Source organism: Momordica charantia (genome assembly GCF_013281855.1).
Source record: "Momordica charantia cultivar OHB3-1 chromosome 10 unlocalized genomic scaffold, Mcharantia_2.0 BLBB01000010.1, whole genome shotgun sequence".
NCBI lineage: Eukaryota > Viridiplantae > Streptophyta > Magnoliopsida > Cucurbitales > Cucurbitaceae > Momordica > Momordica charantia.
Genome location: NW_028275158.1, coordinates 4,538,015 through 4,565,771, shown reverse-complemented (window position 1 = coordinate 4,565,771; position 27,757 = coordinate 4,538,015). Strand labels below are relative to the sequence as shown.

Below are 27,757 nucleotides of genomic sequence, written 5' to 3'. Positions count from 1 at the left end.
CTAGGCATTTATGCATAACTCTCTGCTGTCCTATCTAGGGGTCACGAGAATCATTGGCCAGTCGCTGGAAAAAACTTGAAATATATCATCATTTCCCCCTTTTATTCAGTGGGGACATAAAAATATGAAAATCAATCCAATCTTACAAACTATTTGAATTAAATGATAAATCCTGTACAAATAATTTCTCTATCCTACAGGATTATGACCTGCTTGTGTGCTCAGAAGTCGGATCTTATTACCTTCTATTGTAACAGTTCAGTGCAACATATCAATAAATGGCTTCTTCCCTTCTCATCTCCTGAGCTATATGATACACCATTTGTATGTATATTATTTATAGAGGATCCTTTTTTTCCCAAAAAAAGGAAAAAAAAGTGGAGAACCATTTTTTCTCATGATGGTCCCCATAAAAAGGCTATCATAACGAAATAATCTGTAGTGAATTCAGTTGGACGATTGTGCATACCTTACTGCTCAATGGAACGAAGTTCCCAGTTGCCTTCTCCATCAATAAGTCGTAACTCTAATGAATGGAATGGTATTAGAGCAGGTCTCTGAAAGAAATATGAAAAGGAAACAGTGAGGGGAACTCTCATAATATCTCTTGGGGGCTAAAAATCACACTAAAATCTTCTCGAACAAACTCGATAGCCTAGTAGATCACAAAAGGAGATGAACTTGAGTAGAACATTCAGTTACTATCTGTATTCATGGTGCATCACATCCAAATTACATCATGTGATAAATTTATAATACACATGAAAGAGCACCAACCTGTGATGAAGTAACCACTGTTATGCCCATGCTCTTTGCAACCTTGTATAGGTGTTCTTCAACGTCTACACTTGTAGCACTGGTTAAAAAAAAAAAGATGTAATTAGTTATGATCATGTGACCTAATACATATGTAGACTTGGTAAGGGAGAAATTTGAAGTTGGCGGACATACTTGGTGCACTCATCAAGGATGCCAAACTTTGGCTTGTGGAAAAACAATCGTGCCTTTCAATAAAACATAAGATAAATTTAATTAAGACATCTGTATGCAAAGTTCTTAAAAGTTAATGTTAGATCTGACAGATGAAACAAATTGAGGATCACTCACCATTCCTAACCTCTGCTGCTCCCCAAGGGAAAGAATGTCTTCCCAATTCAAATTTGTATCCCAACCACCTTCCTCTCTTTCCAAAAGATAATTTAATCGAACATGCTGTAAAATAGTTCCCAAATGCGCATCCAGAACATTCATGGCACCCACGGATGTTTCACCTGAATGAGTATGGTACATGATTGAGATTTAATGGAATGGAATCAGAAAAACGTAAGATTTTGAACTACATCTTGAGCTGAGCAACAGGTAGATCATAATTGAAAAGAACAAGCATATTTCTGAACGTTAAAGTACAACTCTTTTCCAGAATGGGTTTTAGGCACTCTTAACAAGGGTTTTCTACATTGCGAACACACTTCATTCATATTTAGCAATTAACATCCATTTCAGAGCCATCAGTCAAAATGTACCTAATATCCTGAAATAGTTTTTTAACACAGTCAAGCAGTTCAGAACACACAAGATACATCTTACACTTACACGTGCACTTGTGAACATTTGTCTTGGACATCTGAACCCATACAATGCTAAATCATTTATTAAATTATTCACTATTTTTTTTTCTTTTCTATTTGAAAAGGTTAAAAAAATCTTATCTATTAAAAAAAAAAAGTGTCAAACAACAAAAAGAAATATAGGAGTCAAGAGTAATAAATTTTGAGAGTGAAAAGTTCAAGACCTGTTCTTTTGAAGCATATGACTGTCTTAAACTAATTGATTTTAAATTTCTTTTTTTTTTTACAATTACAGAATCATTTACAAAAATGTTTAGTTAATTTTGGATTTCTTATTCTCGAATATTTTTCTTATTGAATCATATTAGAAATATTGTGTTCAGTTTCTTATACTTCTTGAAATATGAGATATTTCATTACTTCTTTTACATATTTTCATTCAAATGTCAGAATTAAAACAAATATTTACTATGAAAATTTTAAAAGTAAATACATTTAAAAAATTTAAAATTTAATAAACATGCCATGTCTGTGTCCTAACTTATAAAAATTATCATACTTGTACCATATTGTGTCTCTGTTGGTCCACGTTTTACAGGCTCTCTATTTGGCATAAATAAATAAAAAATTTACAATATAATTTTTGGCTACAAACATCAAGTAGAGACAACAAACTTAATCACATATCAAATCTCTTGCTCGCTTCTCCTTATCCTCAAAACTTCTATTCTCTTCCTTTCAAGTTTTCCACATAACAGAAAAAGATTATGAAAGAGTCTATGTCCAGACGAATGTTGAGATTCTTAATGCGATAATTATTTAATAGTGAGTCTGGCTCTCTTACATCTTCAGATAATTAAACGTGCTACAATGCTTCAGCAAAATACCAATTGGTACCATACTAATTCTCCTTATATTTCCCTTTAAAATTACTGATTTAAAAAAGATCTGAAACTTTATTCATATGTCCATCAAGTATCTAACACATCTAACGTGTCTGACACATGCCTTATAAATGTTGAATGCAAACAGTTAACCAAGCAAAATATTTTGCTTCATAAATGTGCGTGTACTGGAGAATTGCCATATGATATACTAATACACCGTAAACTAATACTACAAAACTTGAACCATTCAAAAAGCAGAGTGGAAATTAGTAAGAAATTTACCTTCAGCACACAGTTTTGATGACTTCATCTCTGCTTCTTCACGAGAAAGGGGATATATTATTTGATCTCTCAGTGTTCCAAGACACGTATAGGGGCGCTGAGGAACATAAAAAATACCACGACCCCATTGATCTTCCTTGATATTTTGTGATGGTTTGGTGAGTTTCCCACTTGCAATTGGCCAAAGACCTCTGAGAACTCTGAAAATTGAGCTTTTCCCACTCCCATTTGGACCTTAAAATTTTCAAAACGTTGTGAGACAAAGATAAAAAATTAAGAATATTAATAAAATTAATAATAAATAAATAATTTTACTAACCAGTAACCAGCAGGCTCTTCTCCTGTAAAATGTCACAAGTCAGCTTCTTTGCTAACATCTTCTGTGTTGGTGTAATGATATCTACCTTGGAGAAGGAAATAACATCTTCTGAGTGAAAGTCCCTCTTATTGATCGCCGATGTACTAGTAACTGCAATTTTTCCAGTGGTAAATACATACACTACAATTTTAATTCTCACGAGTGGAAGTAGCAATACCCAGTTTTTGATTGATAAGAGTTCTAACTACACATAAAATCATATTCCACCAGCGTGTTTTTCAAAACCAAAATATAGCATATAAACAAAAAATAAAATAAAAAATTTGGATTTTTTTTTTTTAAATTTTGAACCTGAAACAACTTTTCATGGATATATGAAAAGGAGAAATGTTCAAGGTACAAACCCCCAAAGCGGTGAAAAAGAAGAGAAAATACAAAAATAACAAAGAATTAACATAACAGAGCAATACAAGCAACCCTGATTTTCCCTGTTTCAAGGGAAAAAAAAAAGAAAAAGAAAAAAAAAGGACCTTCAGTCATATCTTCTATATTCTGAGATTGAAGGATTTAAGCATAGCACTATGGATGTGAACTGAATCACACACATTCCTAAGCACAACATTTGGTACAAAAGATTAGTCCACACCAACGTCCACACAATTTTTGTCACAATAGATTAGTTATAGCATGAACAACATGATATCCTCTAATTCTGGAACAAAAGTCATTTTGGCAGCATATACGATAAAAATAGACATTTTATAGAGAAATTGATGATCTGGACTTGAAAGAGGCTGGATACAGTGAAGATGATAAATTGTTGAAAGCTCCATTATAAAACTAGCTCCAAAGCCTGATTTTCAAAGAGGGAATGAGATATCGAGGCAAAAGTGTGGGTTTAAATGGCTCGAAGGAAGGGATGGGAATTTTGGATTTTTTCACATACATACCTCTACTAGGAAAATAAAATTCTTTTATCGCTAACATTTTTCCATGAGAGGAAAGTCAATTTAATTACTGATGCACATATAGTCGGCTAAAATTAGTTAAGTTGTTTAATCAACTATCAGCTAGCTCATTTGAGAAACTTAAAAGAATGTAAAAACTCGGAATGGATTCAATTCTCTATTGTTTAATTACATCAACCAACAAAAATTACTTTATAACAAAAATTACTTCAACTATTAACTATGAAATCTTTCAATTGGCCACCAGTTATTTGATCACAAACTTGCCACCAAATGACATCATATTATTTAACTTATAAATTAATTTTAGCATAAAATACAGTAATTGAAATCATAATACCAACGCATTAGAAATCTAATTGAAGATGGGGTGAGAAAAATCTACCAGAATGTGCAGCATCTAAGAATTCTTCGAGCTCAGATATTCGATTGATACCACCAGAGAGCTCAAGAAACTTTCTGTGCAATTCAAGAATGTCGCCGAAAGCTAAAAAGCTTTGAGATACGACAGATGCTAAAAATCGTAGTGCATGAGCCAGCTCACCTGAGAAAATTTTATGGTGAGAGAGAGGGAGCATGTGGTCATTTTTACAATTAAATTCTAGGTGACAGTCAGCTACCTTGAGTGGAGGTCATGGCTCTGTCACCTTGGTGATCCAGGGCATATAACAAGCTCAAACACCATGTCACATTATGAGGTAATTGCTTTGTGATGAAATCATCTAGTATACCAAACATCCATTTCTTCTTTAAATTCAACAATGAATGGTCAAGAAGCTTCTTAAATTTTGACTCAATCATCTGCTCAGTAATAAGAAAATAGAAATTTAATGAGGATCATGAGCCAACTCAACGTGAATAGAGTAGAAGTTATGAAAACCCTTAATGGAAGAACTCATTCTTGTGAGGAATACATCTGAAAACTAAGAGTAGAAAGCAGATAGAATCCTACTTATCCATTAAGCTGCAAACGGTCAAAATAGATCAATCATCATTTTTCTTTGAAAATAAAAGCAGGAAACTATAATCAAAATAGTTCTGAAAATAAAAACGAAAATCTGTTTTCAGAACAAATTTCCTTATAGCCCCTACAATAATTTCATCATGTTCATATAAGACAATTAGAGAGTGTTTTGTAACTCCTTTTTGTAATTTCACTGCCTTCAATGAAATGTTTTCGTACCCATTAAAAAAAAATCCTCAACTGAGCAGTAATAGGTAATTAGAATGCTTTACCAGCCATGCATGTATTTAGTCGACGTAATGCAAAGTTTAGAAAACTTACAGCTTTTTCTCGAGAACCACCACCAAAGAAAGCAACAGACTCAGCATGAGTACGGAGTCTTTCATGCATAAACCTAATTTAACCACGATCTTGTAAGTCATTCTCAATGTGCTGCAGTACATTACAAATTTAACAGAAAAAACTAGTTACCTAAAGGTTCCCTCAAGTTGCTGTTCTTGACTAGTTAGTTCACCAAAATCCGGAGCAGCTGTTCTTAGAAAACCCAGACCTAGCAACATATAAGCATACAAAATGGCGACTCCTCTCCTACCTGTCAAAATCTTCATTCTCCAAGTGAACCTTGAAACATAGCAGCAGAAAACAGAAAATTTTTAATTTTAATTAGACAGCAAGCAAATAACACAGTTTGTTAGTTACTAAAAAGCCTTCTGTTGAAAGATTAAAGTAGGCCTAGACAGCCCCAGATTGACCTTTATTTCTGACCAATTCGGCTGTACATGAGTAATTTCTTCCTTTTATATGCATATCGTGTGTTCTACTTCTCTTCTTCATGTTGTAAGTTACCATATTATATAATTAGCCTAGGATTTGCTTACAGTGTTTTGTACTCTGCTTACCAAGGTATATATAGAAACAGAGAAGTCCTTAGTTTTCTATCTAACTTCATGGAATCAGACATATTTTGGGTCAATTAGGAATTATTGAGGCAGCTGGAATATGGAGAGAACATCTCGCCCAGAAACTGAAGCAACTAAAATCAAGCAGTTTGCAATTGACATAAATGTGTTTACTTGGATGGTACTCCCTATCACCAGATAATCTCAATGGAAAAGTTTTACCTACAATAATGGGCTCAATCTTTCATGATGTTCATTTGTGGTAAGAGAAACGGTGACTACATCTCCAGACAATAAATTACCGAAAGCTACTAATTCAATGTATAATGGTACGGAAAGCTAAAAATAGACAGTTTTGTCTTGGCTTATAAATTCCATGACAAATTAAATGGGGGAGAGTTTCTATTTATACTCTATCAAACTACAAAATATACATATGGGATGCACTAAGAGAAACCTTTTGTGATCTTGAGAATCCCTCTGAATCATTTGAAATTGAAGGCAAAACTCCATCATCTTAGGTAGGTAAAGTGAATGTCCCTCAATATTGTAGCCTGCTCACTCGGTGTTCGAATCAACTTGATATATATAGAATAACAATTGAGAGTGTTTCTATAATTTACTGGGCACGAGAAGATTGTACAGAAGAAGTGGAGTTTCAAATTCCTTCTTGGCCTAAAAAAAAGCATGGTTGAAAGGCTAGCGGTATAAAGGAAGGAAGAAAAGAAAAGGTGGACAGTAGCCTCCAAGTTCCAGATACAAAGCTTGTACCAATTTGTGTTGAGGTAGAAGCTAGGATTCCTTTTTAGAAATTTCTCATTCGTATTCAAGACTTCAAAACTCAATGACCAAAGGAATAATTCTCACACCTAAGGAACGTTGAACGAATGGGTTCAATCCTACGGTGGTCACCTACCTCAAATGTTAAAAACTTGTGAGTTTTGGACAAGTGGGTCGAGTAGTTATCTCATGAGATTAGGTGAGGCGAACATAAGCTGCCCTGGCCACTCATAGTCAGATAACATTGAAGGCACTAAATATTTGAAGGAATCTTGTTTGTCACGACCATACAAACACAATGAGATAGGTTCTTAGTTACCACTTTATTAAAAAAAATATTGAAGAAAAAAAGAATCAACCTTATATACATTCTCACACAGCTAAATTTTCACAAAAAGACTTTTCAAATCTACATTGAAAATTTGAAGAGTTAGTTGAGTTTAATAATCATCAACAACCCCTCTTGAGGAGAAAGTAAAAAATAAATAAATTAGGCTTAGATAACCTGTTTGACCTTTACTAATGACCAATCGAGTTGTAAATGTTAAATACGTTTTCCTTCTATATGGGTATTGTGTTTCCTTTCTTTTTCCTGCTGCAAGTTATCAAATGTAATTAACCTGAATTTTCTTTAAAGCGGCTGTACTCTGCTTATCGAGAGCATACATAGAAATACAAAGTCTTAGTTTCTTATATTCCACTGCTAAACTTCACTTACCAAAGAATATCAACAGATGGCTTCACCATCCCAGTTACCAGCCCAGACAGGTCAGCTGCCAACTTCTCAAGATCATTAGTTAATCTCTGATCTGCATCAATACTTTTACTTGACATATAAAAGACCTACAATAAACAAATAAATAGAAAATTTGTCTAAGTCAGAGATAGCCTTTATCTAAAAGGTCAAACAAATAGTAACCTAACTAAAAGATGAATGCGCAGCAGAACAATTGAAACAAGCACTTCTTCAACGCTTGCTTTTGGTTTTTCTCTATTCTTTTTTTGGGTATAACTATATAATGCTCTTCTGGCATCAGAATATAGCACATTTCGGAAGTCAACTATACAAGCTTAGTGGATTGATCAAACCCTTTTTCACAATTAGAAAATTTGTTTGGGTGGAAAAGCTCTAACAACCAACGTACCTTGTAAAAGGCATTGTTCTTCATATAGATTTTCAGCAAATGATTCGTCAACCGAATCCTCCAACCTAGGGCTAGTCTTGCAGTGGAGTGCCTGTTAATTAACAGGATATCAGAGACTAAATTTGAATTAAATAAATAAAACTGAGACTTTTTTCTTTAGATAGGAAACTAGAAACGAAAAAGAAAAAACCGGGATTACAATACCCAAAGCTCAGAGAGCTTACAATACCCATTCACCATAATTATTAAAAAAAGTTACAACATTTTTTGGGATAAAAACCAAGCTTCCATTGAGAAAATGAAATAATGTACAAGAGCATAAAAAAATACAGCTCAGCCCAAGCCAAGAGGCCAAACCTACAAATTACCTTAGAGTTTCTTAAAAGAGTTTCAAGGAATCCCAAATTACCTTAGAGAAGGTGCAATGAATGCATTAGCTGCACTTTGCAGGACACTAACTCCAATCAACCGAATAAAGGATGCCTTATCCTGCTCCAGAACATACCTTACAGTGGTTCCTGTGGCAATTGATTCTCCTTCAATGAAATGGACAAATTTATTTAATAAAACCATGCTTCAGCAATGATGGAAAATTTTACCATTCAATGAGGCAATGCGATCTGATATCCAGGTTCTAGATAAAACAAGAAAACCAACTGCAAGCAACTGTGCTCCTTGTTTATCAAATAATGTGGGCACCTGCAGAATAAGTAGGTTAAGGATGAATGACATTCATAAATGACAAGAAAAATTATATTTAAGGGCCCCTTTATCACCCTTGAATATCAATAGGCTGCAATTGAAGGATATTCAGATTCACTATGCAGCTCAACCTTCGTTGAACTCTACGTATTGCATGGGTTAGACATATAAGAATAAAAACATCTCATGCCTTACTGTTGATGACCAGCAGGCTAATTTTCTATATAGATCTAGTCTAGTTGGAGGCAGAATACTGAAATTGATATATCCACAACATACTGTGGTGGCTACGGCCGTCTAAGAGAGAACTTTTTCAGGTTCTACTTTACTTAATCTATTCTCATTTTAGTTTACACTTTTTTAGTGTGTTCTTGATGCAGTGAGCATTGAGATAATTCGTTCTTTATTTTATATTTTAGTAGTCCAAGTAGTTTTCAGCAATTAGCTTGTTGGTTAACTTTTCTGTAGTTAGTCGAGTAGAGTTGGTAAACTTTTCTCTTCAGTTACTAGTTGGTCGGTTGGCAACCTACACTAATGGGTGTTATGCTTAGTAATTACAACCTTATGAGACACTAACCAGTATTTTGATCATCGCAGCTATTCTCAGTGGCAATAGTCTAGGATTCCCTTGAAGTTGAGGAACAATTGAACGAGTAGCAATACTATCTGCAGGAGGCGAGGTTGCTATCACCCTTGGATTGTATGATTCTACATCTGACTTAGAGAAACTAGATGCCTAAACAACAACCAAACAAAAAAAGGAAGAACCGTGAGTCATGTAGCAATATTATCTGGAGAAGACAATATAAACCAATTACAAGACAAGGTTCTAACAGCTTTTCAACCTTCTCAAGACTGGAAAATGCTTGCTGGACAGCAACTGCATCACTTTGACGGTCTGTCTTAGGTCTCATGGAATTGGTCCCTCCCTGTGGAACCTCCTGCCTGGGATATCAGGAAAGTACAATGAATAAATATCTGTAGTTTTCACATTAAACAACAGAGATAGTTGACAGTGCTGAAATCTAACCGTTTATAATGAACACTCCAACCTCCTTCACCATCCAGGGACAGTACCACATCATGAAATGCAACCAAGGCAGGGCGGTGCGAGATTGTTATGCATGATGTTCCCATATCTCTAACTTTAGAGCAAAACCGTTCTTCCATATCAGTTGTGACAGCACTTGTGCATTCATCGAGAATTGCAAACTTAGGCTTATGATAAAACAATCTGGCCATTCCCAACCTTTGCTGCTCTCCTAGAGACAGTTCGTCGCCCCAGTTTATCTCTTTCTCAGGTGGGTAACGGTCCAGCAAATATTCAAGGTCAACCTTCGGAGTAAGCAACAGAATTCCAACACAATCATTACCAAGATCAGTGTAATGATTACTAAAGTTTAAGATTAAACAAAAGAAATACCATAAGAAAGAAACTGACATTTTTTAATAATTCTGCCATTCCAGCATGTGTCAGTGGTTCAACTTCTTGATCTGCAGTAAGTGGGTAAATTAACTGGTCCCTAAGGGTGCCAACAGCAGTATATGGTCTCTGAGGAACGTAGAAGATTTCCTTATTAAGATCAGAACCAACCCCAGGTTTAACAATATGGCCAGAAATCAGAGGCCAAAGGCCACCTAAAACTCGAAAAAGCGAGCTCTTTCCACTACCGTTTGGACCTTCAGCACAAAATAACAAGTTTCATGAGTCCAAATAATATCTGCAGCAGTGTGTCAGAAAATGTCTGGCACCTGATTTATCTTTCAGAACATAAAAGCACCAAGTCATCCCACAAATATTAAAATTGAGAATAAATAAATATCTGATCTCATGATTACTGAGAATACTTGTCATTAGATCACTCAATAATTACCTACATTTCCCATAACTACCTCTTTATGTTCTCATTTACTTAATTTAACTTCTGAAACTCTACTAGTTTTCTCATCTACCCTCTTCCACCTAACATACGGAAAAGTTAAAAGTGGGAGTTATAACATGGGTACCCCTAGCAATGTCTGTGTTTGGTGTCTTGCATGAGAATGCTACTAGACAAGCCGAGAATTAGTTTTTCTGTGTTTTGGAGCTGCTGAAAACCTTGGCCATTTATTGTCCTCCTGCCCCTTTGCTCACAATTTCTGGTCCTTCATACAAGATTCTGGGTAGTGATACAGATGACCTGCTTGCTTCCACATTTGTGGGCAAGGGGAAAATTTTCCCATCTTTATAAGAAAACCTTATAAATACATTATATTTCATGACAAGAGGAAAAACTTCCCATCCTTATAAGAAAACCTTCTCCTCCCCCCATCTTCAAGGACGGATTACTTCGAGGGTAGTAATGGGAATGAGGAAGACAAACTCATTTCTCATGGTGTCCAATTTACCATGCACGAACTGCTACCCATAGAACGCATTTCAGTGTTAAAGAAACTTATCAATGGTCATCCTATCAGAAAGGAAGTCAAAGTTTTAGGTGTCTCCAGTTAAGGTCATGGTATGTGAAATATGGTTGGAAAGGAACCTGAGACTCGCAGGATAGATTAGAATGGAGGATGAGATTTGTGAGATTATCAAATTGAATGCTTCATTGGAGCTCTTTTTTAAAATTCTTTTTAATTATAATTATTTTTCTGCCAATGCCAACTTCAGGAATTCTGTGCTGTGCCCATGGCTTTTAGTTTGGTTGATACCTTATCTTCCCACCAGAACAGAAGTACCCAGTAAATAATGCAATGATTGCTGAAAGGATTATTCTTCTTTCTACTAAAAAATATATATATATATATATATATATATCTATATGAAAAGAACCACAGAAGATCCTTCCTTTCTCCCTAACAAAAAAGTGAAACGAGCTATAGAAAATATGGCTGAAGGATGCAAGGAGACAGAAAATACGGATTAAATGGACAAGAATCAACACCAAGCAAGATGACCATTGGTTGGAAGGAGTACCTGTAATTAAAAGATTAGATCCCGGTTCAACCTTAAGAGTCAAGTCATCCACCAAGACATTACCGCTGGGAGTGACAACCTGGGGGCAAATTAAATTTTAAGCAGAATGCAAAGAATCTCCATGTGGAGTTAATCTTTGCTAATTCACCATACCTTAACTCCAGAAAACTCAATATAATCCGCTTCACTGAAGCAATTCATACCCCCAGATACTGGCTGAGACGATTCAATGCTTAACTCTCTGGATACAGTCATCAGCTCGTGAATCCGTTTGGCATAGCCACTGCAATAATAAATGAAATGAAAAAGAATGAAACCAAATAAATAATAACTCTTGCTCCTGATAACCAAGACTACTTTCATTCGTATATTTGTCACCCATGTCATGCAAAGACTGTTTATATTTGCTTTGAGGTAGATGAATACTTCATCAACTGAAAACAAAAGTACATTATCTTCCAAAATTTATTACTGAACAATACCTGAGACGATTGAGACGTCTTGAACTAATAGATAGAGTTCCAAGAGACTGAAATAATGAGATAATAACACTAGTATGATATCTAAGGTTGCTCAACATCTCTGCTCGCCCTAAAGTTGAAGAGTCGGGTCTGAGATGACCAGAAAAGAAAGGCTCAATAATCAAAATAACGGCAAAAGTGGCACCAAAATACTTCACTAAGAAGTCCTGAATCATGCCAAACCACCAATGTTCATGAAGGACAATTTTCAAGTGCTCAACGAGAGTATTGAACTTATGCAGAATATGAAATTCTTCTCTTCTTTCTCCACCATAGAAGGCTATGCTTTCAGAATGGGTTCTTAAACGAGATTGAAGTTGGCGATACTCCCCTTCAAACTGTTGTTCTTTAGACATTAGTTTCCCAAAAGGAGGAGAAAATTTTCGAATCAAAGTTCCTGATGCTGCCACATAAGCCTGGAAAGTAGCATCTTTTTTGAGATTGACTAATAAAGTTAAAATTTTTAAACTGAACAAAATATCTACAATCTCACATGTCAAATGAAAAGCACTAACAAATGGCATAGATACAATAAAATTCAACAGCAGAGATTACCACAATCCATAGGACATATTTTGGGCTGGCATACGAACAAAGGCGCCAAGTATATAGCAGACCATCAACAACTGCTGTTAAATCATCCTGTACAAGCTCACTCAATTCTGAGCAAAACCTAGGTATATCACTCGCAATACGCTGTTCAGGATTGGTCACACGACCATCAACGTGCGATATTTTGTAGTAAGACATATTCTGGAACACAAAAGAAAAGATGAATAAATCTCATATTTAAATTTTTTTTTAAAAAAGGAGAAAATAGATACAATGAGTTTAGCTACCATAAAAGTGACCAGTGAAATCTAGGTCTTATAGGATTTGATCAATGTGACATTGACAGGTCTTTTTTTTTAACAAGAAACGAATTTTTCATTGATAGATGAAAAGGAACATAAAATGTTCAAAGATACAAACTCCCAAGGGAGTGAAAAAACATAAAATAAAAAGATACAATCCAGAATAGCAAAAATAAAAAGAGAGAGTATCATCTTGTGTATGTCTAACTAGGGAAAATGAAAGCCCCACAATTAACATATATCATGTCTGGAGAATAATTAGCAAAAAGATTGGATAGAGCACACCATTGAGATGCTTTAAACTTAGCCAAGCTGAAGCACTCCACCGAAGGTCTTCTTTTTTCCTCAAAAATCCTTTGGTTTCTCTCAAACCAAATCTCCGAGATGATAGCTTTGACACCATTTACCCAAATAAGGCTCGCTTTAGGAGGTAAAAAAGGACCGAACATCAGCTGGGTAACAATCTTTGAAACATCCGCATCCATTACCCAAGTGACATTGACAGGTCTTGGAAACAATATTCCTAGCATTACAACTCAAGACTATGAGAACAATCAATCAGTCTTTTCTTGAAACTCCGTTGAGATATGGAAAATTTATAAATCGGTCTGTCCTTGTCTTATCGCTGTTTGAGATTTATCTGGATTCGACATCGGTTTGGAAGGATACTATCCCAAAAAAAGTGAAGGTCTTTCTTTGGTCTACCGTGTACAGAGCCTTGAATACTCATGAGAAGCTTCAAAGAAAATGCCCAAATTGGTCTTTGTCCCTGTCGGTTTGCTGTCTTTATTGGAAAGGGGCAGAGACTTTGGATCATTTGTTCATTCACAGTCATTTTGCTACTAAAGGCTGGCAATTTCTTCTACAATGTTTCGACATCAGTACTTGCATGCCAAAAGACGTGGAGAGCTGGATTTTAGAATGTTTTTATGCTTGGCATTTAAAAGGAAAGGCTAGAGTTTTATGGAGATGCACTTTCAGAGCCCTGTCATGGAACATCTGGTTGGAAAGGAACTTTTGCTCCTTCGAAGATAAAGCTAAGTCTTGGGATTCTTTTTGTAATAGTGTGCAGGTTTTAGCTTCTTGGTGGTGCATCAGAAATACAAAATTCTTTTGTAATTACCGCCTCTCCATGATTATACAAGATTGGAGTGCTTTTGTGTGATTTGTTTGCTTTTTTGATGGGAGGGGCTGCCTTAGCCCCTGTCTGTAGGTTGTTCTCTCCTTTTGTTTGGTTCTTTAATGAAATGTTTCTTATCCAAAAAAAGAGATTTATCTGGATTCGAGATTATTATGCATTATTTTTTTTTTTTTATAAGAAACCAAGACTTCATTGAGAAGAATGAAAAGAATAACAAAACAAGGGCGTACAAAAAAAAACAGCAAGAAGACGTCCACTAAAGAAATGGACTCCAATCCAAAAGAATTACACCTGGCTGATAAATACAAAAGGCCTTAGAGACCGAAGTTCATAAAGAAATACTAAACCTAATCAGATCCCAAACATAGTCCACAGGATTTTCCACTCCCCTATAAATTTTGTTGTTCCTCTCCAACCAAATACCCAACAAGGAGAGTTACACCTAGCATTATGCATTATACTTCCAATCCCAACGAGAGTTTTCAATTATGAACTTTTCTTTCCATAAGCTAGTTGGAGGGCGTTTTTGTGATCTCTTTTGCTTGTGTTTAAGTTAAACAACCAATCATCCCTTCCCTTTTTTGACACTCTTCTATCTAAAAAGGGCAGGAAAAAGGAAGGAAAGAAAAAAAAAAAAGAACACTCCTACATCAAAAGCTACAAAAAGAATACTAATGTAGAAAGACGTCAATAAAATATGTAGGACGCAATCACTTCGTCTAATAAATCTACAGAAGTTAATATAAAGAGTAAACATTAGGTCAACAGTGCTGCTTCTACAAATTGTAGCGAAAAGTACCTCAAAATAGTGAGTGTGAATGAGTCGTGTTAATATTTTTCTGAAATGCAGACTTAAGATCCCAGTCACGTATTTTGAAGTAGAGTGGAGAGTTGAGAGAAGGAAACATAACAGCATATTCTCTGAAATCAAACGTAAGAACAATGGTACACGTCGAAGAAATGCTGCACGGAAAAGAAATCCTTGTACTTTTGCAAGTCTATTGCTCAGAGCAGTTCGTAAAACCTGCAAGTGATAAATAAAAGCATGAACACATAAAACCAGCAAAAAAGAGTATTTCCCACAGATATTATACAGATCAATCATCCTAAAGAAATTATAAGAAATAAATTTCTCTCTTTTGTTTTTTTTTTTTTTTTTGTTTGAGAAACCAGAGACTTAAGGTTTTTCTGGCATTCTATATATACTCACCAGTCGCCACATTTATTTCCACTCATCTTCAAATACTCCTCTTTCTATAATGACCTCTAATCTTAATCCTTCTCTCATATCAAGGGCTGCCTTCAGTTTCCCATGGATCTTATAATTTCATCTAGTTTACTTGCAAAGTAAATATGATTCCTTCTTTTTTTTTTTTTTTGGTGAAAAAAGAACAAAAAAATTTCATTGATATTTTGAAAAGTTACAAGCAACATTACACAGAACAAATCTATCAAAACAGCCCAATAAACCTCCCTCAAGCATCACTTTTTTCTTGTTAAGCAGAAACCAACTTTTCATTAACAAATTGAAATGTAACAAAGCTTCATCAAAACAAAATAAAACAGAAATAACTACCATAACCAAGATTAACATCACCCACCCTTCCCTATTCAAAAGAACAACTTTTTTTTATATTCTTGCTAGCATGCACCTCAACTATGACAACCACCAGACCCTACTATTTAGTTGTCATAGAATATTAAACCTTATTAAATCTGAGATAGGTGGCCAACATGGTTTAACTCATTTCCTTCCTCTAAGAATAACTATTAATAATTCAAAAACAAGATACGTACTTCTCACTAGATTGGTCTAACGCCTTTTTTTCTTCTAAATATATTGGTATAACACCTCTTCACAATCCCAAAAAATTACATCAAAAGCTCAAATCCCCAAATTGAATGACAAATCAAATAAAACCACAAAAAACTATCCGCCTTGACTGGGAAACAACCAAGAATCCATCATAAGTTTCCTTCATAGAGCTTGAACAATGGAACACCAAAAGAAAGAATCTAGACAATCCTTCAAATAATCTTAAGTGGGGAGAACCAAACATACAACCTTAATCTATGATTCCTCTTAATACTTTCAATGGAACACCAAAAGAAAGAATGTAGACAATCCTTCAAATAATCTTAAGAGGGGAGAACCAAACATACAACCTTAATCTTCAAATAATCTTAAGCTCCACACCCCCCCCCCCTCCCCGGACTTGAATCTCCCCCATCAAAACCATTATTACTTGAGCAAAAGAGCTCCCCTCTCCTTTCACTCCCCAAACCATGCTTTGGTCCTATTGTCTTCTAAAAGATCTCCATTCCTGTTCATCCACCCCTATAGGTAGAACCATGCTTTCTTTGATCCTTTCATTTGATAAGGTTAAGACTCCATGTCTAGTTTTGCTAAAGAACTTTGCATCAATTGGGGACTGCAAAAAAGTTATGGATGTGTATTCCAACAACCTCATTTGCTGTAAATCATGAATTTTTCCTCTTCTCCTGCAATTTCAAGTTTGCTAACACCATAACCATTTACTAAACTGATCCAAAGTCAAACGCGCTAATCCACTGTGCCATGTGGTCAACTTCCATCCGCTAAATTGATCAACAATGATTAATTCTCAATCCTATATCTAGAGCCCATGAGTATCTGTATTTTCTCCGGAAAAAATCTCTAGCAATATTGAACATTTTGTGATTCCTTTCTAGCCAAATTTCCCATAAATTTCTTTTTTTTTCTTACTCCTAAAAGGCTAGATTTTCTCTTAAAGGACAAAATTTTTCAATACCTAATGAGGTGTTCCAAGAAAGCAATTAAATTCTTCCAGAAGAGAACCAAAAACAAAATTGATATAGTGAGCATTTTGACTAAGCTTGCAGCACACACCTCAACTAATTTTACAAATAACTTTTTTACCCTAAAACGTTTGGTCGTTAAGAGACTTGAAGGATTTTTAATATCTTAGGTAGGTGGTTGAGTGCAAAGCAATGTAGAAAAAGGTGGTTCTAAGTTTTCCTTCATTTTTGCATGGGAAGCACATGCTTGATATTATTTTTATTTATTTTGCACCACATCTGTTGTATTAGAAACTCAAAACCAAATTCTAGCAAAAAGAAACAAATTTCTTTGTTGTTTCAAGAGCCCCAAATTTACATAAAAGTCTCCGTCTCCCAATGCATAATCTGCATTTTATTTGTGAGAATGGGTTGGAGAAGAAAGAACTACAATAAAAAATTCCAAACTCCAAATTCCAACATCAATCTTATGCAATTTGGGTCCTTTCAAACTCTGATGACTTAGAATATCATAAAAAGAATAAGTAAAGCTGAGATTCCACTGCCTTGTCTCTGCATCCACAAATCGGCTACCTTCCCCTCATTTTCGGTAGAAATATGGTAGAGTTTAGGGGAAATGGATTTTAGAGGTCAGTTATCGGCTGAATCTGATTCCAAAAGCTTGTATTTCTCCTATCCCCAACCATAGTAAATAGTTTGCACAAAATTTTCTATGAAGAACCGCAAACGTCCTCAAGTAATTTCTTCTCGTTCCCACATGATTAGCAGTGAACCAACCATAGTGATCCAAGCCATATTTTCTACGTTGGGTGAGAGAGAGACAGAGAGATCGAAATATTTGTCTTGCACTCAATGATTTATCAGAATATAAGTTATGTAAGTTATCAATAAGCAACTCAAAGAAGAATTTACCCAAGGAAAAAAAAAACAAAACAAAAACAGATTGACAATATGTCATCACGTCACATGTGAATATAACTTTGGGCTTACCACTATACCCAGTAGAGATAAAAGATCCCTAGCACCCTGTTTACCCATCTTAGACAACAGAATTGCAGCAAGTGCATGAAGTGACTTCAATCCACCGCTCTTCTGCGTGCTTTTCTTGATCATACTACCTTCGGTAGCCAAATTTATAGATCTCTCTTCATTACTATCAAGCCCATTGTAATGGTCAAAAGATGAAGATTTCTTATTTCTACACCGTGATTGCAAATATGCAGCAGTCCCACCAACAAGAACAACACCAGTAGCAAATAGCAGAGTTTTCCTATCAAGAAGAAATGACAGTTCATTGATGGCTCACCCACTTCCGAAGTTCGAATAGTAACTATGGCTAATAGGAAAGGCCAAGTGAATTAAATTCCATAACAAGTAACATGTTGTGACTAGTTCATTTAAAATGATAAGTACATCATGAGAAGAGAAGTTAATATTGATTATTGACTCCAAACATCAAAAGATATAGAAAGAGATTACAAAATTTTCTAAACTAAAAAGTAACATAAACTTGCACAGTTTGCAACTTGATTATTAAACAATCTCATACAGAGAAACAAATTCATAGACTGCCTTAAACTTCACCGATATATTAAATATTGATTATTACAGCATTTTGGAAGCATACTACATAGTTAACAAAAGCATTTAATGTTATTAACAGCATAAAATTCCCCATATGAACAAGATATATTCCCATTCATAATTCACCTCCATCGCATGGTCATAAGTAAAATAATATTTGAAATTTAGGTACTCATCTATGCTTTTACAGTTGAGATAATGTAACCCCCAGACACACAGTTGTAAAAACACCTTCGGGTAAACAAAATTTCCCCCAGTTTAAGAAACAAATTCCATACAAATAAATCTTCTTCCGTCCACAGACAATAGAATGGGCAAATAACATAAATGAGATATATTAAGAGAACAGAACCCATCAAAGAGCCAAAACAATAATAAACTCGGTTGCAAAATAGATTCACAATACAGGGTAGTAGAGAAACCAGTGATACCTCCTTGAAGCAAGGATATTATGACGGTGTTTGGTTAGGTGCAACAGTTGAAGAGATGGCATCTTTGAAAATCAACCTTCCTCCACGGAGGGACTATCAACAGTTGAAATATCTTCTAAACTTAAAAATAAGAAGACAAGCAAAATTAATTGAGAAAAGATTGCCACAAAATAAATTAGAAAGTGTTCTCACTTATCTTTCAAATAGATATGAGAGAGAAAGGTGGGAAGTTTATCGAGATAATTTACTACATACAAATGTTCATTTGAAGAAGAAACTGTAACGGACAAACTTTTTCCTTTTTTGGAGAATCATGAGTATTTGGACCAGCTTGAACATACCTCGACTAATTCTACAAAATAACTACTTCACCCTACAACATTTAGTGACAAAAAAATGTGTAAAGTGTTATTTTCTAACTTAGTTGGTTGCTATGATTTGAACCCGTGGATTTAAAGACATTTAGGTCTATAGTTTGCCCCTTTAATCGCTAAATCGATCTGTTTTTTGTTCTCCCATGGTGTAAAATTTCTACTTATTTCCATAGTTGTAGCCTGTAGCTTATCTTCTCTATTAGCCCATTGGACGTGTTTTCTATAATTTCCCGTTGAAATGATAGCTTTCTCCCATCTTTTGCAATTCCATTTCATCAATGAAATGTTCCTTATCAAAAAAAATAATAATGATGATGATAAATACTGAATGAATCCATGGTGGTTAAGTGTTATAGACAATCTCATGAGACGTTTTTCTTTCCTGATTTTTATATGAAACAAGTGATAGCCTTGCAATACATGGAAAAGCCATATTTGAATGGAATAGGAGCATGGAGGGAAAGATGGATCGCAAATGACATACATATGATAAACACATTAAAATTTATCATAAATTCATAAGCCAAAGGCAAGTAAAAACATTAAGTCAATCGATCGCAATTGTGCTGTCTCCCTATTCTCTGGCTTTTCCTATTATTCCTATCTTTTTCTTTTTCTTTTTATTTTTATTTTTTGTTTCTCTTTTTACTGGGGGGAGGGGGGAAGTCAGCGTGTGGTGTGAGGATGTACTGACTACTATGTACAGAAATTATATTTTTAGAATAAATCCAAATCATAAAGACTAAAATTAGAAGTAAGGCAAAATATTCTAAGGACTAGCAATTGATAAGGTGTTCGCTGTTATCAATGCAACTTTAGTCACCATATCGGTGTGATTTTGATTCATTCAAGTGTTGGATTAGGCTTTCCTTTTAACTAATGAGCCATCACTCAGACTACAAATTTTTCAAGAGAACCAAAAAAATATATATATTGAATGCCATTTGGACTAGAACTAATGATTGCAATACCATGTATAATTTCTAATAACGTCAAATTCTGGAGATTAGCTTAATAACAAACAGGAAAAATCTAAATTCATAGCCCTACCATTATACTTCCCTCCTCCATCCATGATATTAATATCCTACATAGATTCATTGTGGATATAGTAGTCAAATCTTTAAAAACACAAACACGTTTCAAAATAAATGACATGTATGGATAGGGTAAAATTGAAATTACACCCCCGAAAATGCTTACTAGTAAGTATGTCTCTCATAATCTTGATTTGAATTTTTTACCCATGTACAGTTGAGATTCATTTATTGTATCCTGGTCTAACAACTGCAGTGAAACTTTGAGAATATATCCATTAGTTTTAGCTGTTTAAGACATGTTACTCAATCCCATGAGAAACTCGGACTCTTTATCTATCTCTGCCCTCTCTACATCTAAAAGCAGAAAAAATAAAAAGAAAAATCCTCTAACCAAAGGAGTTCCCCATCTGATATTTCTCCCACTTCCACTCCCTTCCCTCTCCCTCCTCCGATAGCCTCTGCCCCTAATTGTTTAATATACACGCACATATATATATATATATATATATATAGCTTCAAATCAAAGGAGGCTGCAGCTGACCTTAATGAAATTTCTGATATCTTTTGTACGCCAAAAATCGCCGGAAAATCTGATAGCGAGTCAGCGGTCCCAAATTGGAGCAAGCCGTCCTAATCCTGACCTTGGCTGCTTGTTTAAGCACCTATTAGCTGCTGCCATCGTTATCCCTCATTTCTTCCTGCAGAACTCGCCACCATTTTTGCCTCTGAATTATTGCTTCTTAAAACCCCCTTGCAGTTGCCGTAATGGCTTCAACCAGTTCGGTTCGCTCCAAGTCCTCCTTTCGTAGAAACATCTTCAGAGTTTCAGCCCCATTAATTTTGGGTTTTTCTTCTGCACATGAACTATATTTTCACCCAAAAAATAATAACAGGGAAATAATACTAATAGTTTTAAAAATATATATGTGTGTATTTATAAGAATATCATAATTTTTTTCCAAAAATGTTACAAAGGTAGTTTTTCTTTGTCTGTAATTATATAATTTTTCAATTCATATCATTTTTAAAACATTTTTAAACTTAATAATACATATAAAAATACACTTTTGTTTTCACTATTCTTTAGTTCCCCGTACATATATATTATTATTGTGACAGTTAATTTACGTTTAAAGATAACTGTAAATTAAATTTAGGAAAAAAATAAATTGTGGGCATAAAAGTTCAAAATTTAACTGTTTTTTCTTCACAGTAAACATAGAGACCGAAAATTGAACTTTAAAGGATGAGCAATATACTTGAACATTAGTATTGACAAATTTCAATAAAAACTCAACAAATCCAATTTTAAGGATCATCCATCTATAAAACAATTTTGAAATCAATTATTGTTATTTCCACCATCTTGTTTTTTTTTTTTTTGTTTAGGGTTAAAAATTTAACCATCCCTCTTGTTTTTACAGCCAAACTTTTGATTCGGTAAATTTAACATCGTTCCTACATACATTTTTCCATATTAATTGATTATTAAAAATAACAAATGTTTCATTAAACTTTAGATGTAGATAGACCAAATTATTACGGATGTAATTACTACAAATTGTAGGTCTTTAGATTATAAATGTCTTCCTCAAGTTGTATTCAAACAAATGAAATAAATAAATGCCTTCCTGTAATTATCAACTTTGTATCGTATTTTACTAAAATACCCCTCTAGTAAATTCTAAACTACCTTTTTTTTTTTTTATGATAAACTATCCTTTCTCAAATACGCGCTAAAATTTTGGGCAAGTTTTTTAAGAGAACAAGATAAGATCTTAAAATCATATATATATATATATAGTTTCTTTTTTATTTAATTAATCATATATATTTAGTTTTTTTTTCTAGTTAATCATATATACCTAGTTGTTCCTGGATGAAATTACATAAAGATATTATAGGTTGTAATCCACTATTGTTTTTCTATATAAGTTTTTACTTCGAAAGAGTTAATAAAAATACATATCATTACTTTTAATGCGTACCATAAATGTTTGATAAATATACCTATTTTCAAATCAAAATATTTTCTATAACTAGTTTTTGATTTATTGATATTTAAAATTTTGGTGATGGTCCCATTTGAAAAATGAGTTTTAATTTATTTATAGGGATTCCAATAGACCATATGGGAATGAGGAATATTTATGGAGAAAAACTATAGTTCTACGATAGTACCATACTCTCCCTTATCACAATATAATTTTGATTTTATGATTTTTTTTTAATATTAGTAGACTTCACATTAATTTTAATACAACGTGACATGACAAACAAGTGAATGGAAAGAATGTCTATAATTGATAATTTCACGATACAAAAAAGTGGATACGTCAACGTCATTTCATAATATCGTGGACGCATACAACAAAATAATAAATTACTTACCGTATAGAATCAAAAATACATCTCAATTTGTAATTAAACTGAAAAAAAAAAAGGTGATTTCAAATTTATATTAATTTAAATTTGTATTTTAAACAGGAAAAGAAAAAACGTGGAACCATGCGGTACTATAAATGATAAAATTTCCCATCTCCTAGTTTAGCGTGCTGGCAAATTGCTTATCATGGCGAATCTTGGGATGTGTATTCAGAAACCATAGAAGATCAGTCTTGGCATATACGTCATCAATACTCTAAATATCAGAAAAGACGAAAAAGAACACCCGAGGATAACCACAAATTAAAATTTAATTTAGGACCAAAATAAAATTAGAAAATGTTAAACATATCAAATAGTTCATATGGTGAATTTTAATCTGTCTCATTTCAGGCCAGCCAACAAAAAAAAAAAAAAAAGTTAATATATTGTTAAATAGACAATACATTATTATTGACCAACAACAAACTCATAATACTAATTAACAAAGAAATATTATCTTTTGTACTTAGAAGAGAAGAAGTATTATATTTATTAAATTATTATTTTAATAATATATTTCAAGATCATTCAACGTATAAATTCAATCTTTTGTATGATAAAATCCAAATATATCAACACAACAACAATACATACAAGCTTTTTATTAAATAAATATTTTATATTTTTAACAATCAAGTTAAATATAAATGTAAATTTTAGAAATGTCTGAATTATATTTTGACATTTTAATTTTCATTGTGGTCATGTTTTCATTTAGAAACTGTTTAAAATATTTAATTGAAATTAAAATAAAGAAAACTATTTTTAGATTTTTTTATTATTTTGTCACTTAAAATACATCCAAGTCTAAGTCTAATACCCACACATATCACTTTTATATGTGTTTTTATTGCCTAAACACTCTTACAAATTGAAGGTTCGAATTTCTTTTATTTATGATAAATTTAAAAAGAATGACTATGTCAACATATTAATAAATACATATAAAATCGTACCGTCTAGTAAAGTAACAATAAAAATTAAAATGATTTTTTAAGACAAAAATAAATATTTAAGCATAGAAGGAGCTAGATTGTGTACCGAAAAAATACCATAAAATGAGATAGATTTAAACCTTTTAAAAATTCGAAACTATATTTTAACTTGAAAATTTAAAGCGGTGCAACAAGAATGAATATCTATCCATTTTTCTTGGCGGGCCGAGCATCTTTATCCTAAAACATTTTTCTTTTCAAATAAATATCTATCCATAAATGGTTTTTCAAAATTTGGCTCTCCACCGATTTGATTATATTTCGATTGAATTGAGGTATAAAGTAACTTTTTACCACGGATAAATTATATATATTAATTATTTTTACAAATAGTAGGTTTTTATCTGATTGAGTTAGATTTGATTTGGCAACGTATTATTCAACGTTGTTTGAAGATAAAAAATGACGAATATATTACAATCTTACAAAATTTTAAATTATTTATAGAATTAATAAAACAGTAACTAAAAAACTTGAACTCTTTTATTTAGCGTCCATTCCTAAAATAATTTAAATAAAAGTAACACATTAACAAGACTCTATTTGAGGATGGTTTCAACTTCTAATTTTCTACTTTTAAAAATTTCCAGAGATTTTCTTTAGACTTTTTCGCATTTATTTAAAACATATTTGAAGTTTTAACTAAATATGACAATAAAAACTACTTTTTAATTTTCAAAAAGTAGCTTAGATTTAAAAAAATATTTTTAAATAAGTCGATTACAAGAGAAAAATGATAAGCTTGATTAAAAAAATATTTATTTCATAATCATTTTATTTTTAATTTTATATTTTTAAAATTATGTTTAATTTTTACAATTTTATTAGTAATTTTTTCATCGCTCAAAATATATTTGTATTATAAGTTTTTTAAGAAAAAATATAAAATTTTGAATTTTTTATTTTTTAAATTTGACCTAGATTTTAAAATTTATATAACAAAACAAAGGAACATATAAATAAAATAATGGTTCTAACCTTCTATTCAAAAAATAAAAATAAAAGCTAAATGTTTATCAACTGACTAAAATAGTTAAAATTTCACTATTAAATTAAATTATATTATTGTTGTTTTTTTCTCTTTGACAACATTGTTTTTTTATATATTGCATTCCATTAAATGACATATTTCGGATTATCAATAATGATCCGCGTCAAACAGTCAATTAACTAAATTACTTGTATATTATACTTATCTCATGATTCGTATCATACAGATAAATTATATATAATATCTAATTTGTACATTTTATTGATAAGAATATATTTAGTGTACATTTTTGTTCTTTATAATTCATTAATTTATTTAATGAAATTTAATCACTATTATTATTAATTTTATGGTTTTTTTTTGTTAAGTTATTGGATAAAGTTCAATGAATGTTTGTTGAATACAATCTAATAGTTATTAAAGCAAATTTCAAGGAAAGTAAAATGGCTTTTATTAAGTCTTTAATTAGAGTTCATTGAATGGTATATTTTTAAAAGACTAAATTGACAGTATTTTACATTAAAAATTTTCATTCGTTGTTTAATACACTATTGCTGTTAGGATTATCATTAATAACATGTATAAAGTATGTCATTATATGCATATCTGTATTTATTTCATAATATTTAGAGTATATAGTTTTTTTTTTCTTCTAACACAAACTTAGCTGACATTGTACTCATTAGCATGTTTGATAACCATTTTTATTTTTGTTCTTTGTTTAGTTTTTGGTTTTTTATTTTATGTTTTTAGAACTCATATATGTTTGATAAGTATTTTGTTTTTAAAAAACAGAAAACCATAACCATTTTTAGTTTTCTGTTTTTAAAAGGTTAGAAAATTGAAAATACATATTAAATAAATAAAATTATAGGTAGGATAGAGATGAAAATGGTGTGAGTGCGAGTGGGGATTCTCTCCCCCATTCTCGTGCTCGTGGAAATTTTAAGTCCCCGTCTCTACCTCGTTTTTTGGTCCGAGAGATGTTCTCGATAAAAGTTATCAGTTTTATAATTGTTTTTAATTATTTTTATAATTTAAGTATAAAAAAACGTAATAAATATATATTAATTATTTGAATAATGGAATCGGTGACGAGATCGGGACATGCATTTCCTATTTTTGGGCCCCACGAGATAAATAAAGAGTTATAGAAAAAAAAAATAGTTAAACAAATGTTAAAGACACAAAGACAAAAATTTTAGAGAGAAAAAGTAAAGTTGGGAGGAAAAGATATGCTAAAGAAAAAAGAAATTATAAAAAAAGGAAAAAATTATAGTGGAAACAAATTTAGAGATAAAAACAATATTCAAAATATAATTTTTAGATAAAATAAATAAAATACATAGATAAATAAAAGTTAAATAATATATAATTTTCCGGGAAAAAATAGATTACAAACAGAAAAGAAAGTTATAAAATACGAAATTTTAGAGAGAAAAAAATTATGAAAAATATTAAATTTTTAGAGAGATAAATGAAATTGTCTATTAAAAGTATAAAAATACAAACAAATTTGGAAAGAGACAAATAATAATAAATATTCAAAATATGAAAATTTTAGAAATAGACAAATAAATTTTATAGTGAGAAATTTATAAAGAAACAAATCGGGGGAAACATGGAACCGGTCACTATAGTGCGGGGGTTTAGAAATAAATATGAGAAAGAAAAACAAAAGATGAGTATTAGAAGTAAAAAACAGAAATTTGAATTGATTATTAAAAATCTTATTTTTAAAAAACTAAAAATCTAAAATCTAAAATCAAAAATAAAATGGTTATCGAAAGGTTCAATTTCCCATTCTCATAAAAATATAACAAAGTTATATAGATTTTTATTACAACAGTGTGGTGGAGATTCGAACATACAATATTTTGATCGAACATACAATTAGTCACGTGTGAATTGTTGGGGATAGAAAATCACTTTGTCATGGAGAGGGCAAAATCTGGTCGAAAACGCTGCAATTTTAACGATATTAATCTATGGAAGTGGGAGATCGAACTCACGACATTTTGGTTAGATTAGAGTGGGTGGTGTGAACATTATTATTATTAACTTCTTTATGGGATTTTTCTTTAGTTTTCAAGTTTTGTCTGTTAGCGTGGAATCCATCAAAAGGTAAAAACTCTTGCCATAAATATTTAAATTCATCAAATTAGACTTAAATTTTAATAAAGTAACTTAACTTTTACCCTACGTTAGTTAGGCTTTCATCCAAAAAATAAAAATAGAAAAAATATTCCCATGCATGTTCAATTAATTAAAATTAGTGACTTTTTACAAATGGATGAAGTTTGAGAGAAATACAGCATTATTATTCCTATTTGTGCATTGACTCGTTGAAGTTCAATTTTGTGCATTAAGTTATTAGAATTCGATTTTGACCGAAATTAAAGTAAATACTCCTACCAATAAGTTTTGAGAAACTTGTACCTTCTTTATATTTTCAATTAAAGTTTGATTTAATAAATTCTAAGGACATAAATTATTATTATTTTTTTAATAGAGAAGAAACTGTAATTCATCAACTTTGTAAATATAAAATTTGTCTTTTTCCAAATATAAATTACGAAATAAACAGAAGGTCGTTTGAAAAATAAAATAAAATAAAATAAATAAACAGAAGGTTGGGTCATGTACAATTACAATAGTCTGGGCCTGGGCTTTCTTTCAAGACAAGGGCCTGTTCTCATTCCAATATACTTCTTTTACTAAAATAACTTAAAAAAACTGAAAAATCCCAAAGAATTAAGCCAAACTCATGCATCCAAATTCAAGTTAAGCCAACTACGAGGAGAAGAAGCCCACGATACTGGTAAGATTTCGCTCAAGTTGGTGGCCTGAGGCTGCATTATTACTTTTCTGAATTAATCGCTCTTTAAATCACAATCACGTCAACAATTAACCTATTTTAATTGATATGGTCGCGGTCATCTTAGATATTGCGACCATTTGGTAAAGACTCTTCTTATTGTAGAATATAATTATTAATAAAAATATTAAAAAATAGCTTTCATGTATATAAATTTTTTCATATTTTTATTAATCATTCTATAAAATTGAAACTTCAATATTTTAACGGCTTCTACTAATGGTTGAGTTTTCTTTTTTCCCTCGGCTA

At 32.3% G+C, this 27,757-nt stretch overlaps 1 protein-coding gene across 2 annotated transcripts; it reads right to left on the bottom strand.

The window, feature by feature from the left end:
* Window positions 1-65: 65 nt before the first annotated feature.
* Window positions 66-21,097, bottom strand: ABCD1 (peroxisomal ABC transporter 1). 2 transcript variants are annotated; one of them, XM_088118439.1, is made up of 27 exons: window positions 20,759-21,097; window positions 18,804-18,923; window positions 17,779-18,058; window positions 14,789-15,013; window positions 12,550-12,747; window positions 11,956-12,410; window positions 11,627-11,756; window positions 11,474-11,552; window positions 9,956-10,194; window positions 9,545-9,849; window positions 9,360-9,459; window positions 9,092-9,250; window positions 8,412-8,511; window positions 8,222-8,330; window positions 7,813-7,903; window positions 7,386-7,510; window positions 5,460-5,609; window positions 5,310-5,382; window positions 4,645-4,825; window positions 4,410-4,568; window positions 3,057-3,206; window positions 2,738-2,971; window positions 1,108-1,271; window positions 952-1,004; window positions 778-856; window positions 470-557; window positions 66-306 (listed from the first exon to the last, which is right to left on the bottom strand). In XM_088118439.1, exons 2-26 carry the CDS (start codon window positions 18,863-18,865, stop codon window positions 471-473), a joined length of 3,987 nt encoding a protein of 1,328 aa, XP_087974565.1. In that variant the 5' UTR covers window positions 18,866-18,923; window positions 20,759-21,097; the 3' UTR covers window positions 66-306; window position 470. The 2 variants fall into 2 exon arrangements, with proteins under 2 accessions (XP_087974565.1, XP_087974564.1); XM_088118438.1 differs by having other exon boundaries at window positions 66-557; window positions 18,804-18,918; window positions 20,759-21,096.
* Window positions 21,098-27,757: the final 6,660 nt, after the last annotated feature.

Bases quoted from the DNA above. Each gene is read 5' to 3' on its own strand.
- ABCD1 (XM_088118439.1), bottom strand. From the start codon at position 18,865: ATGCCATCTCTTCAACTGTTGCACCTAACCAAACACCGTCATAATATC. The intron at 1,005-1,107 runs GTGAGTGATCCT...TTTTATTGAAAG, and splicing joins AGCAGCAGAGGTTAGGAATG to GCACGATTGTTTTTCCACAA. The intron at 558-777 runs GTTGGTGCTCTT...TATTTCTTTCAG, and splicing joins CAGTGGTTACTTCATCACAG to AGACCTGCTCTAATACCATT.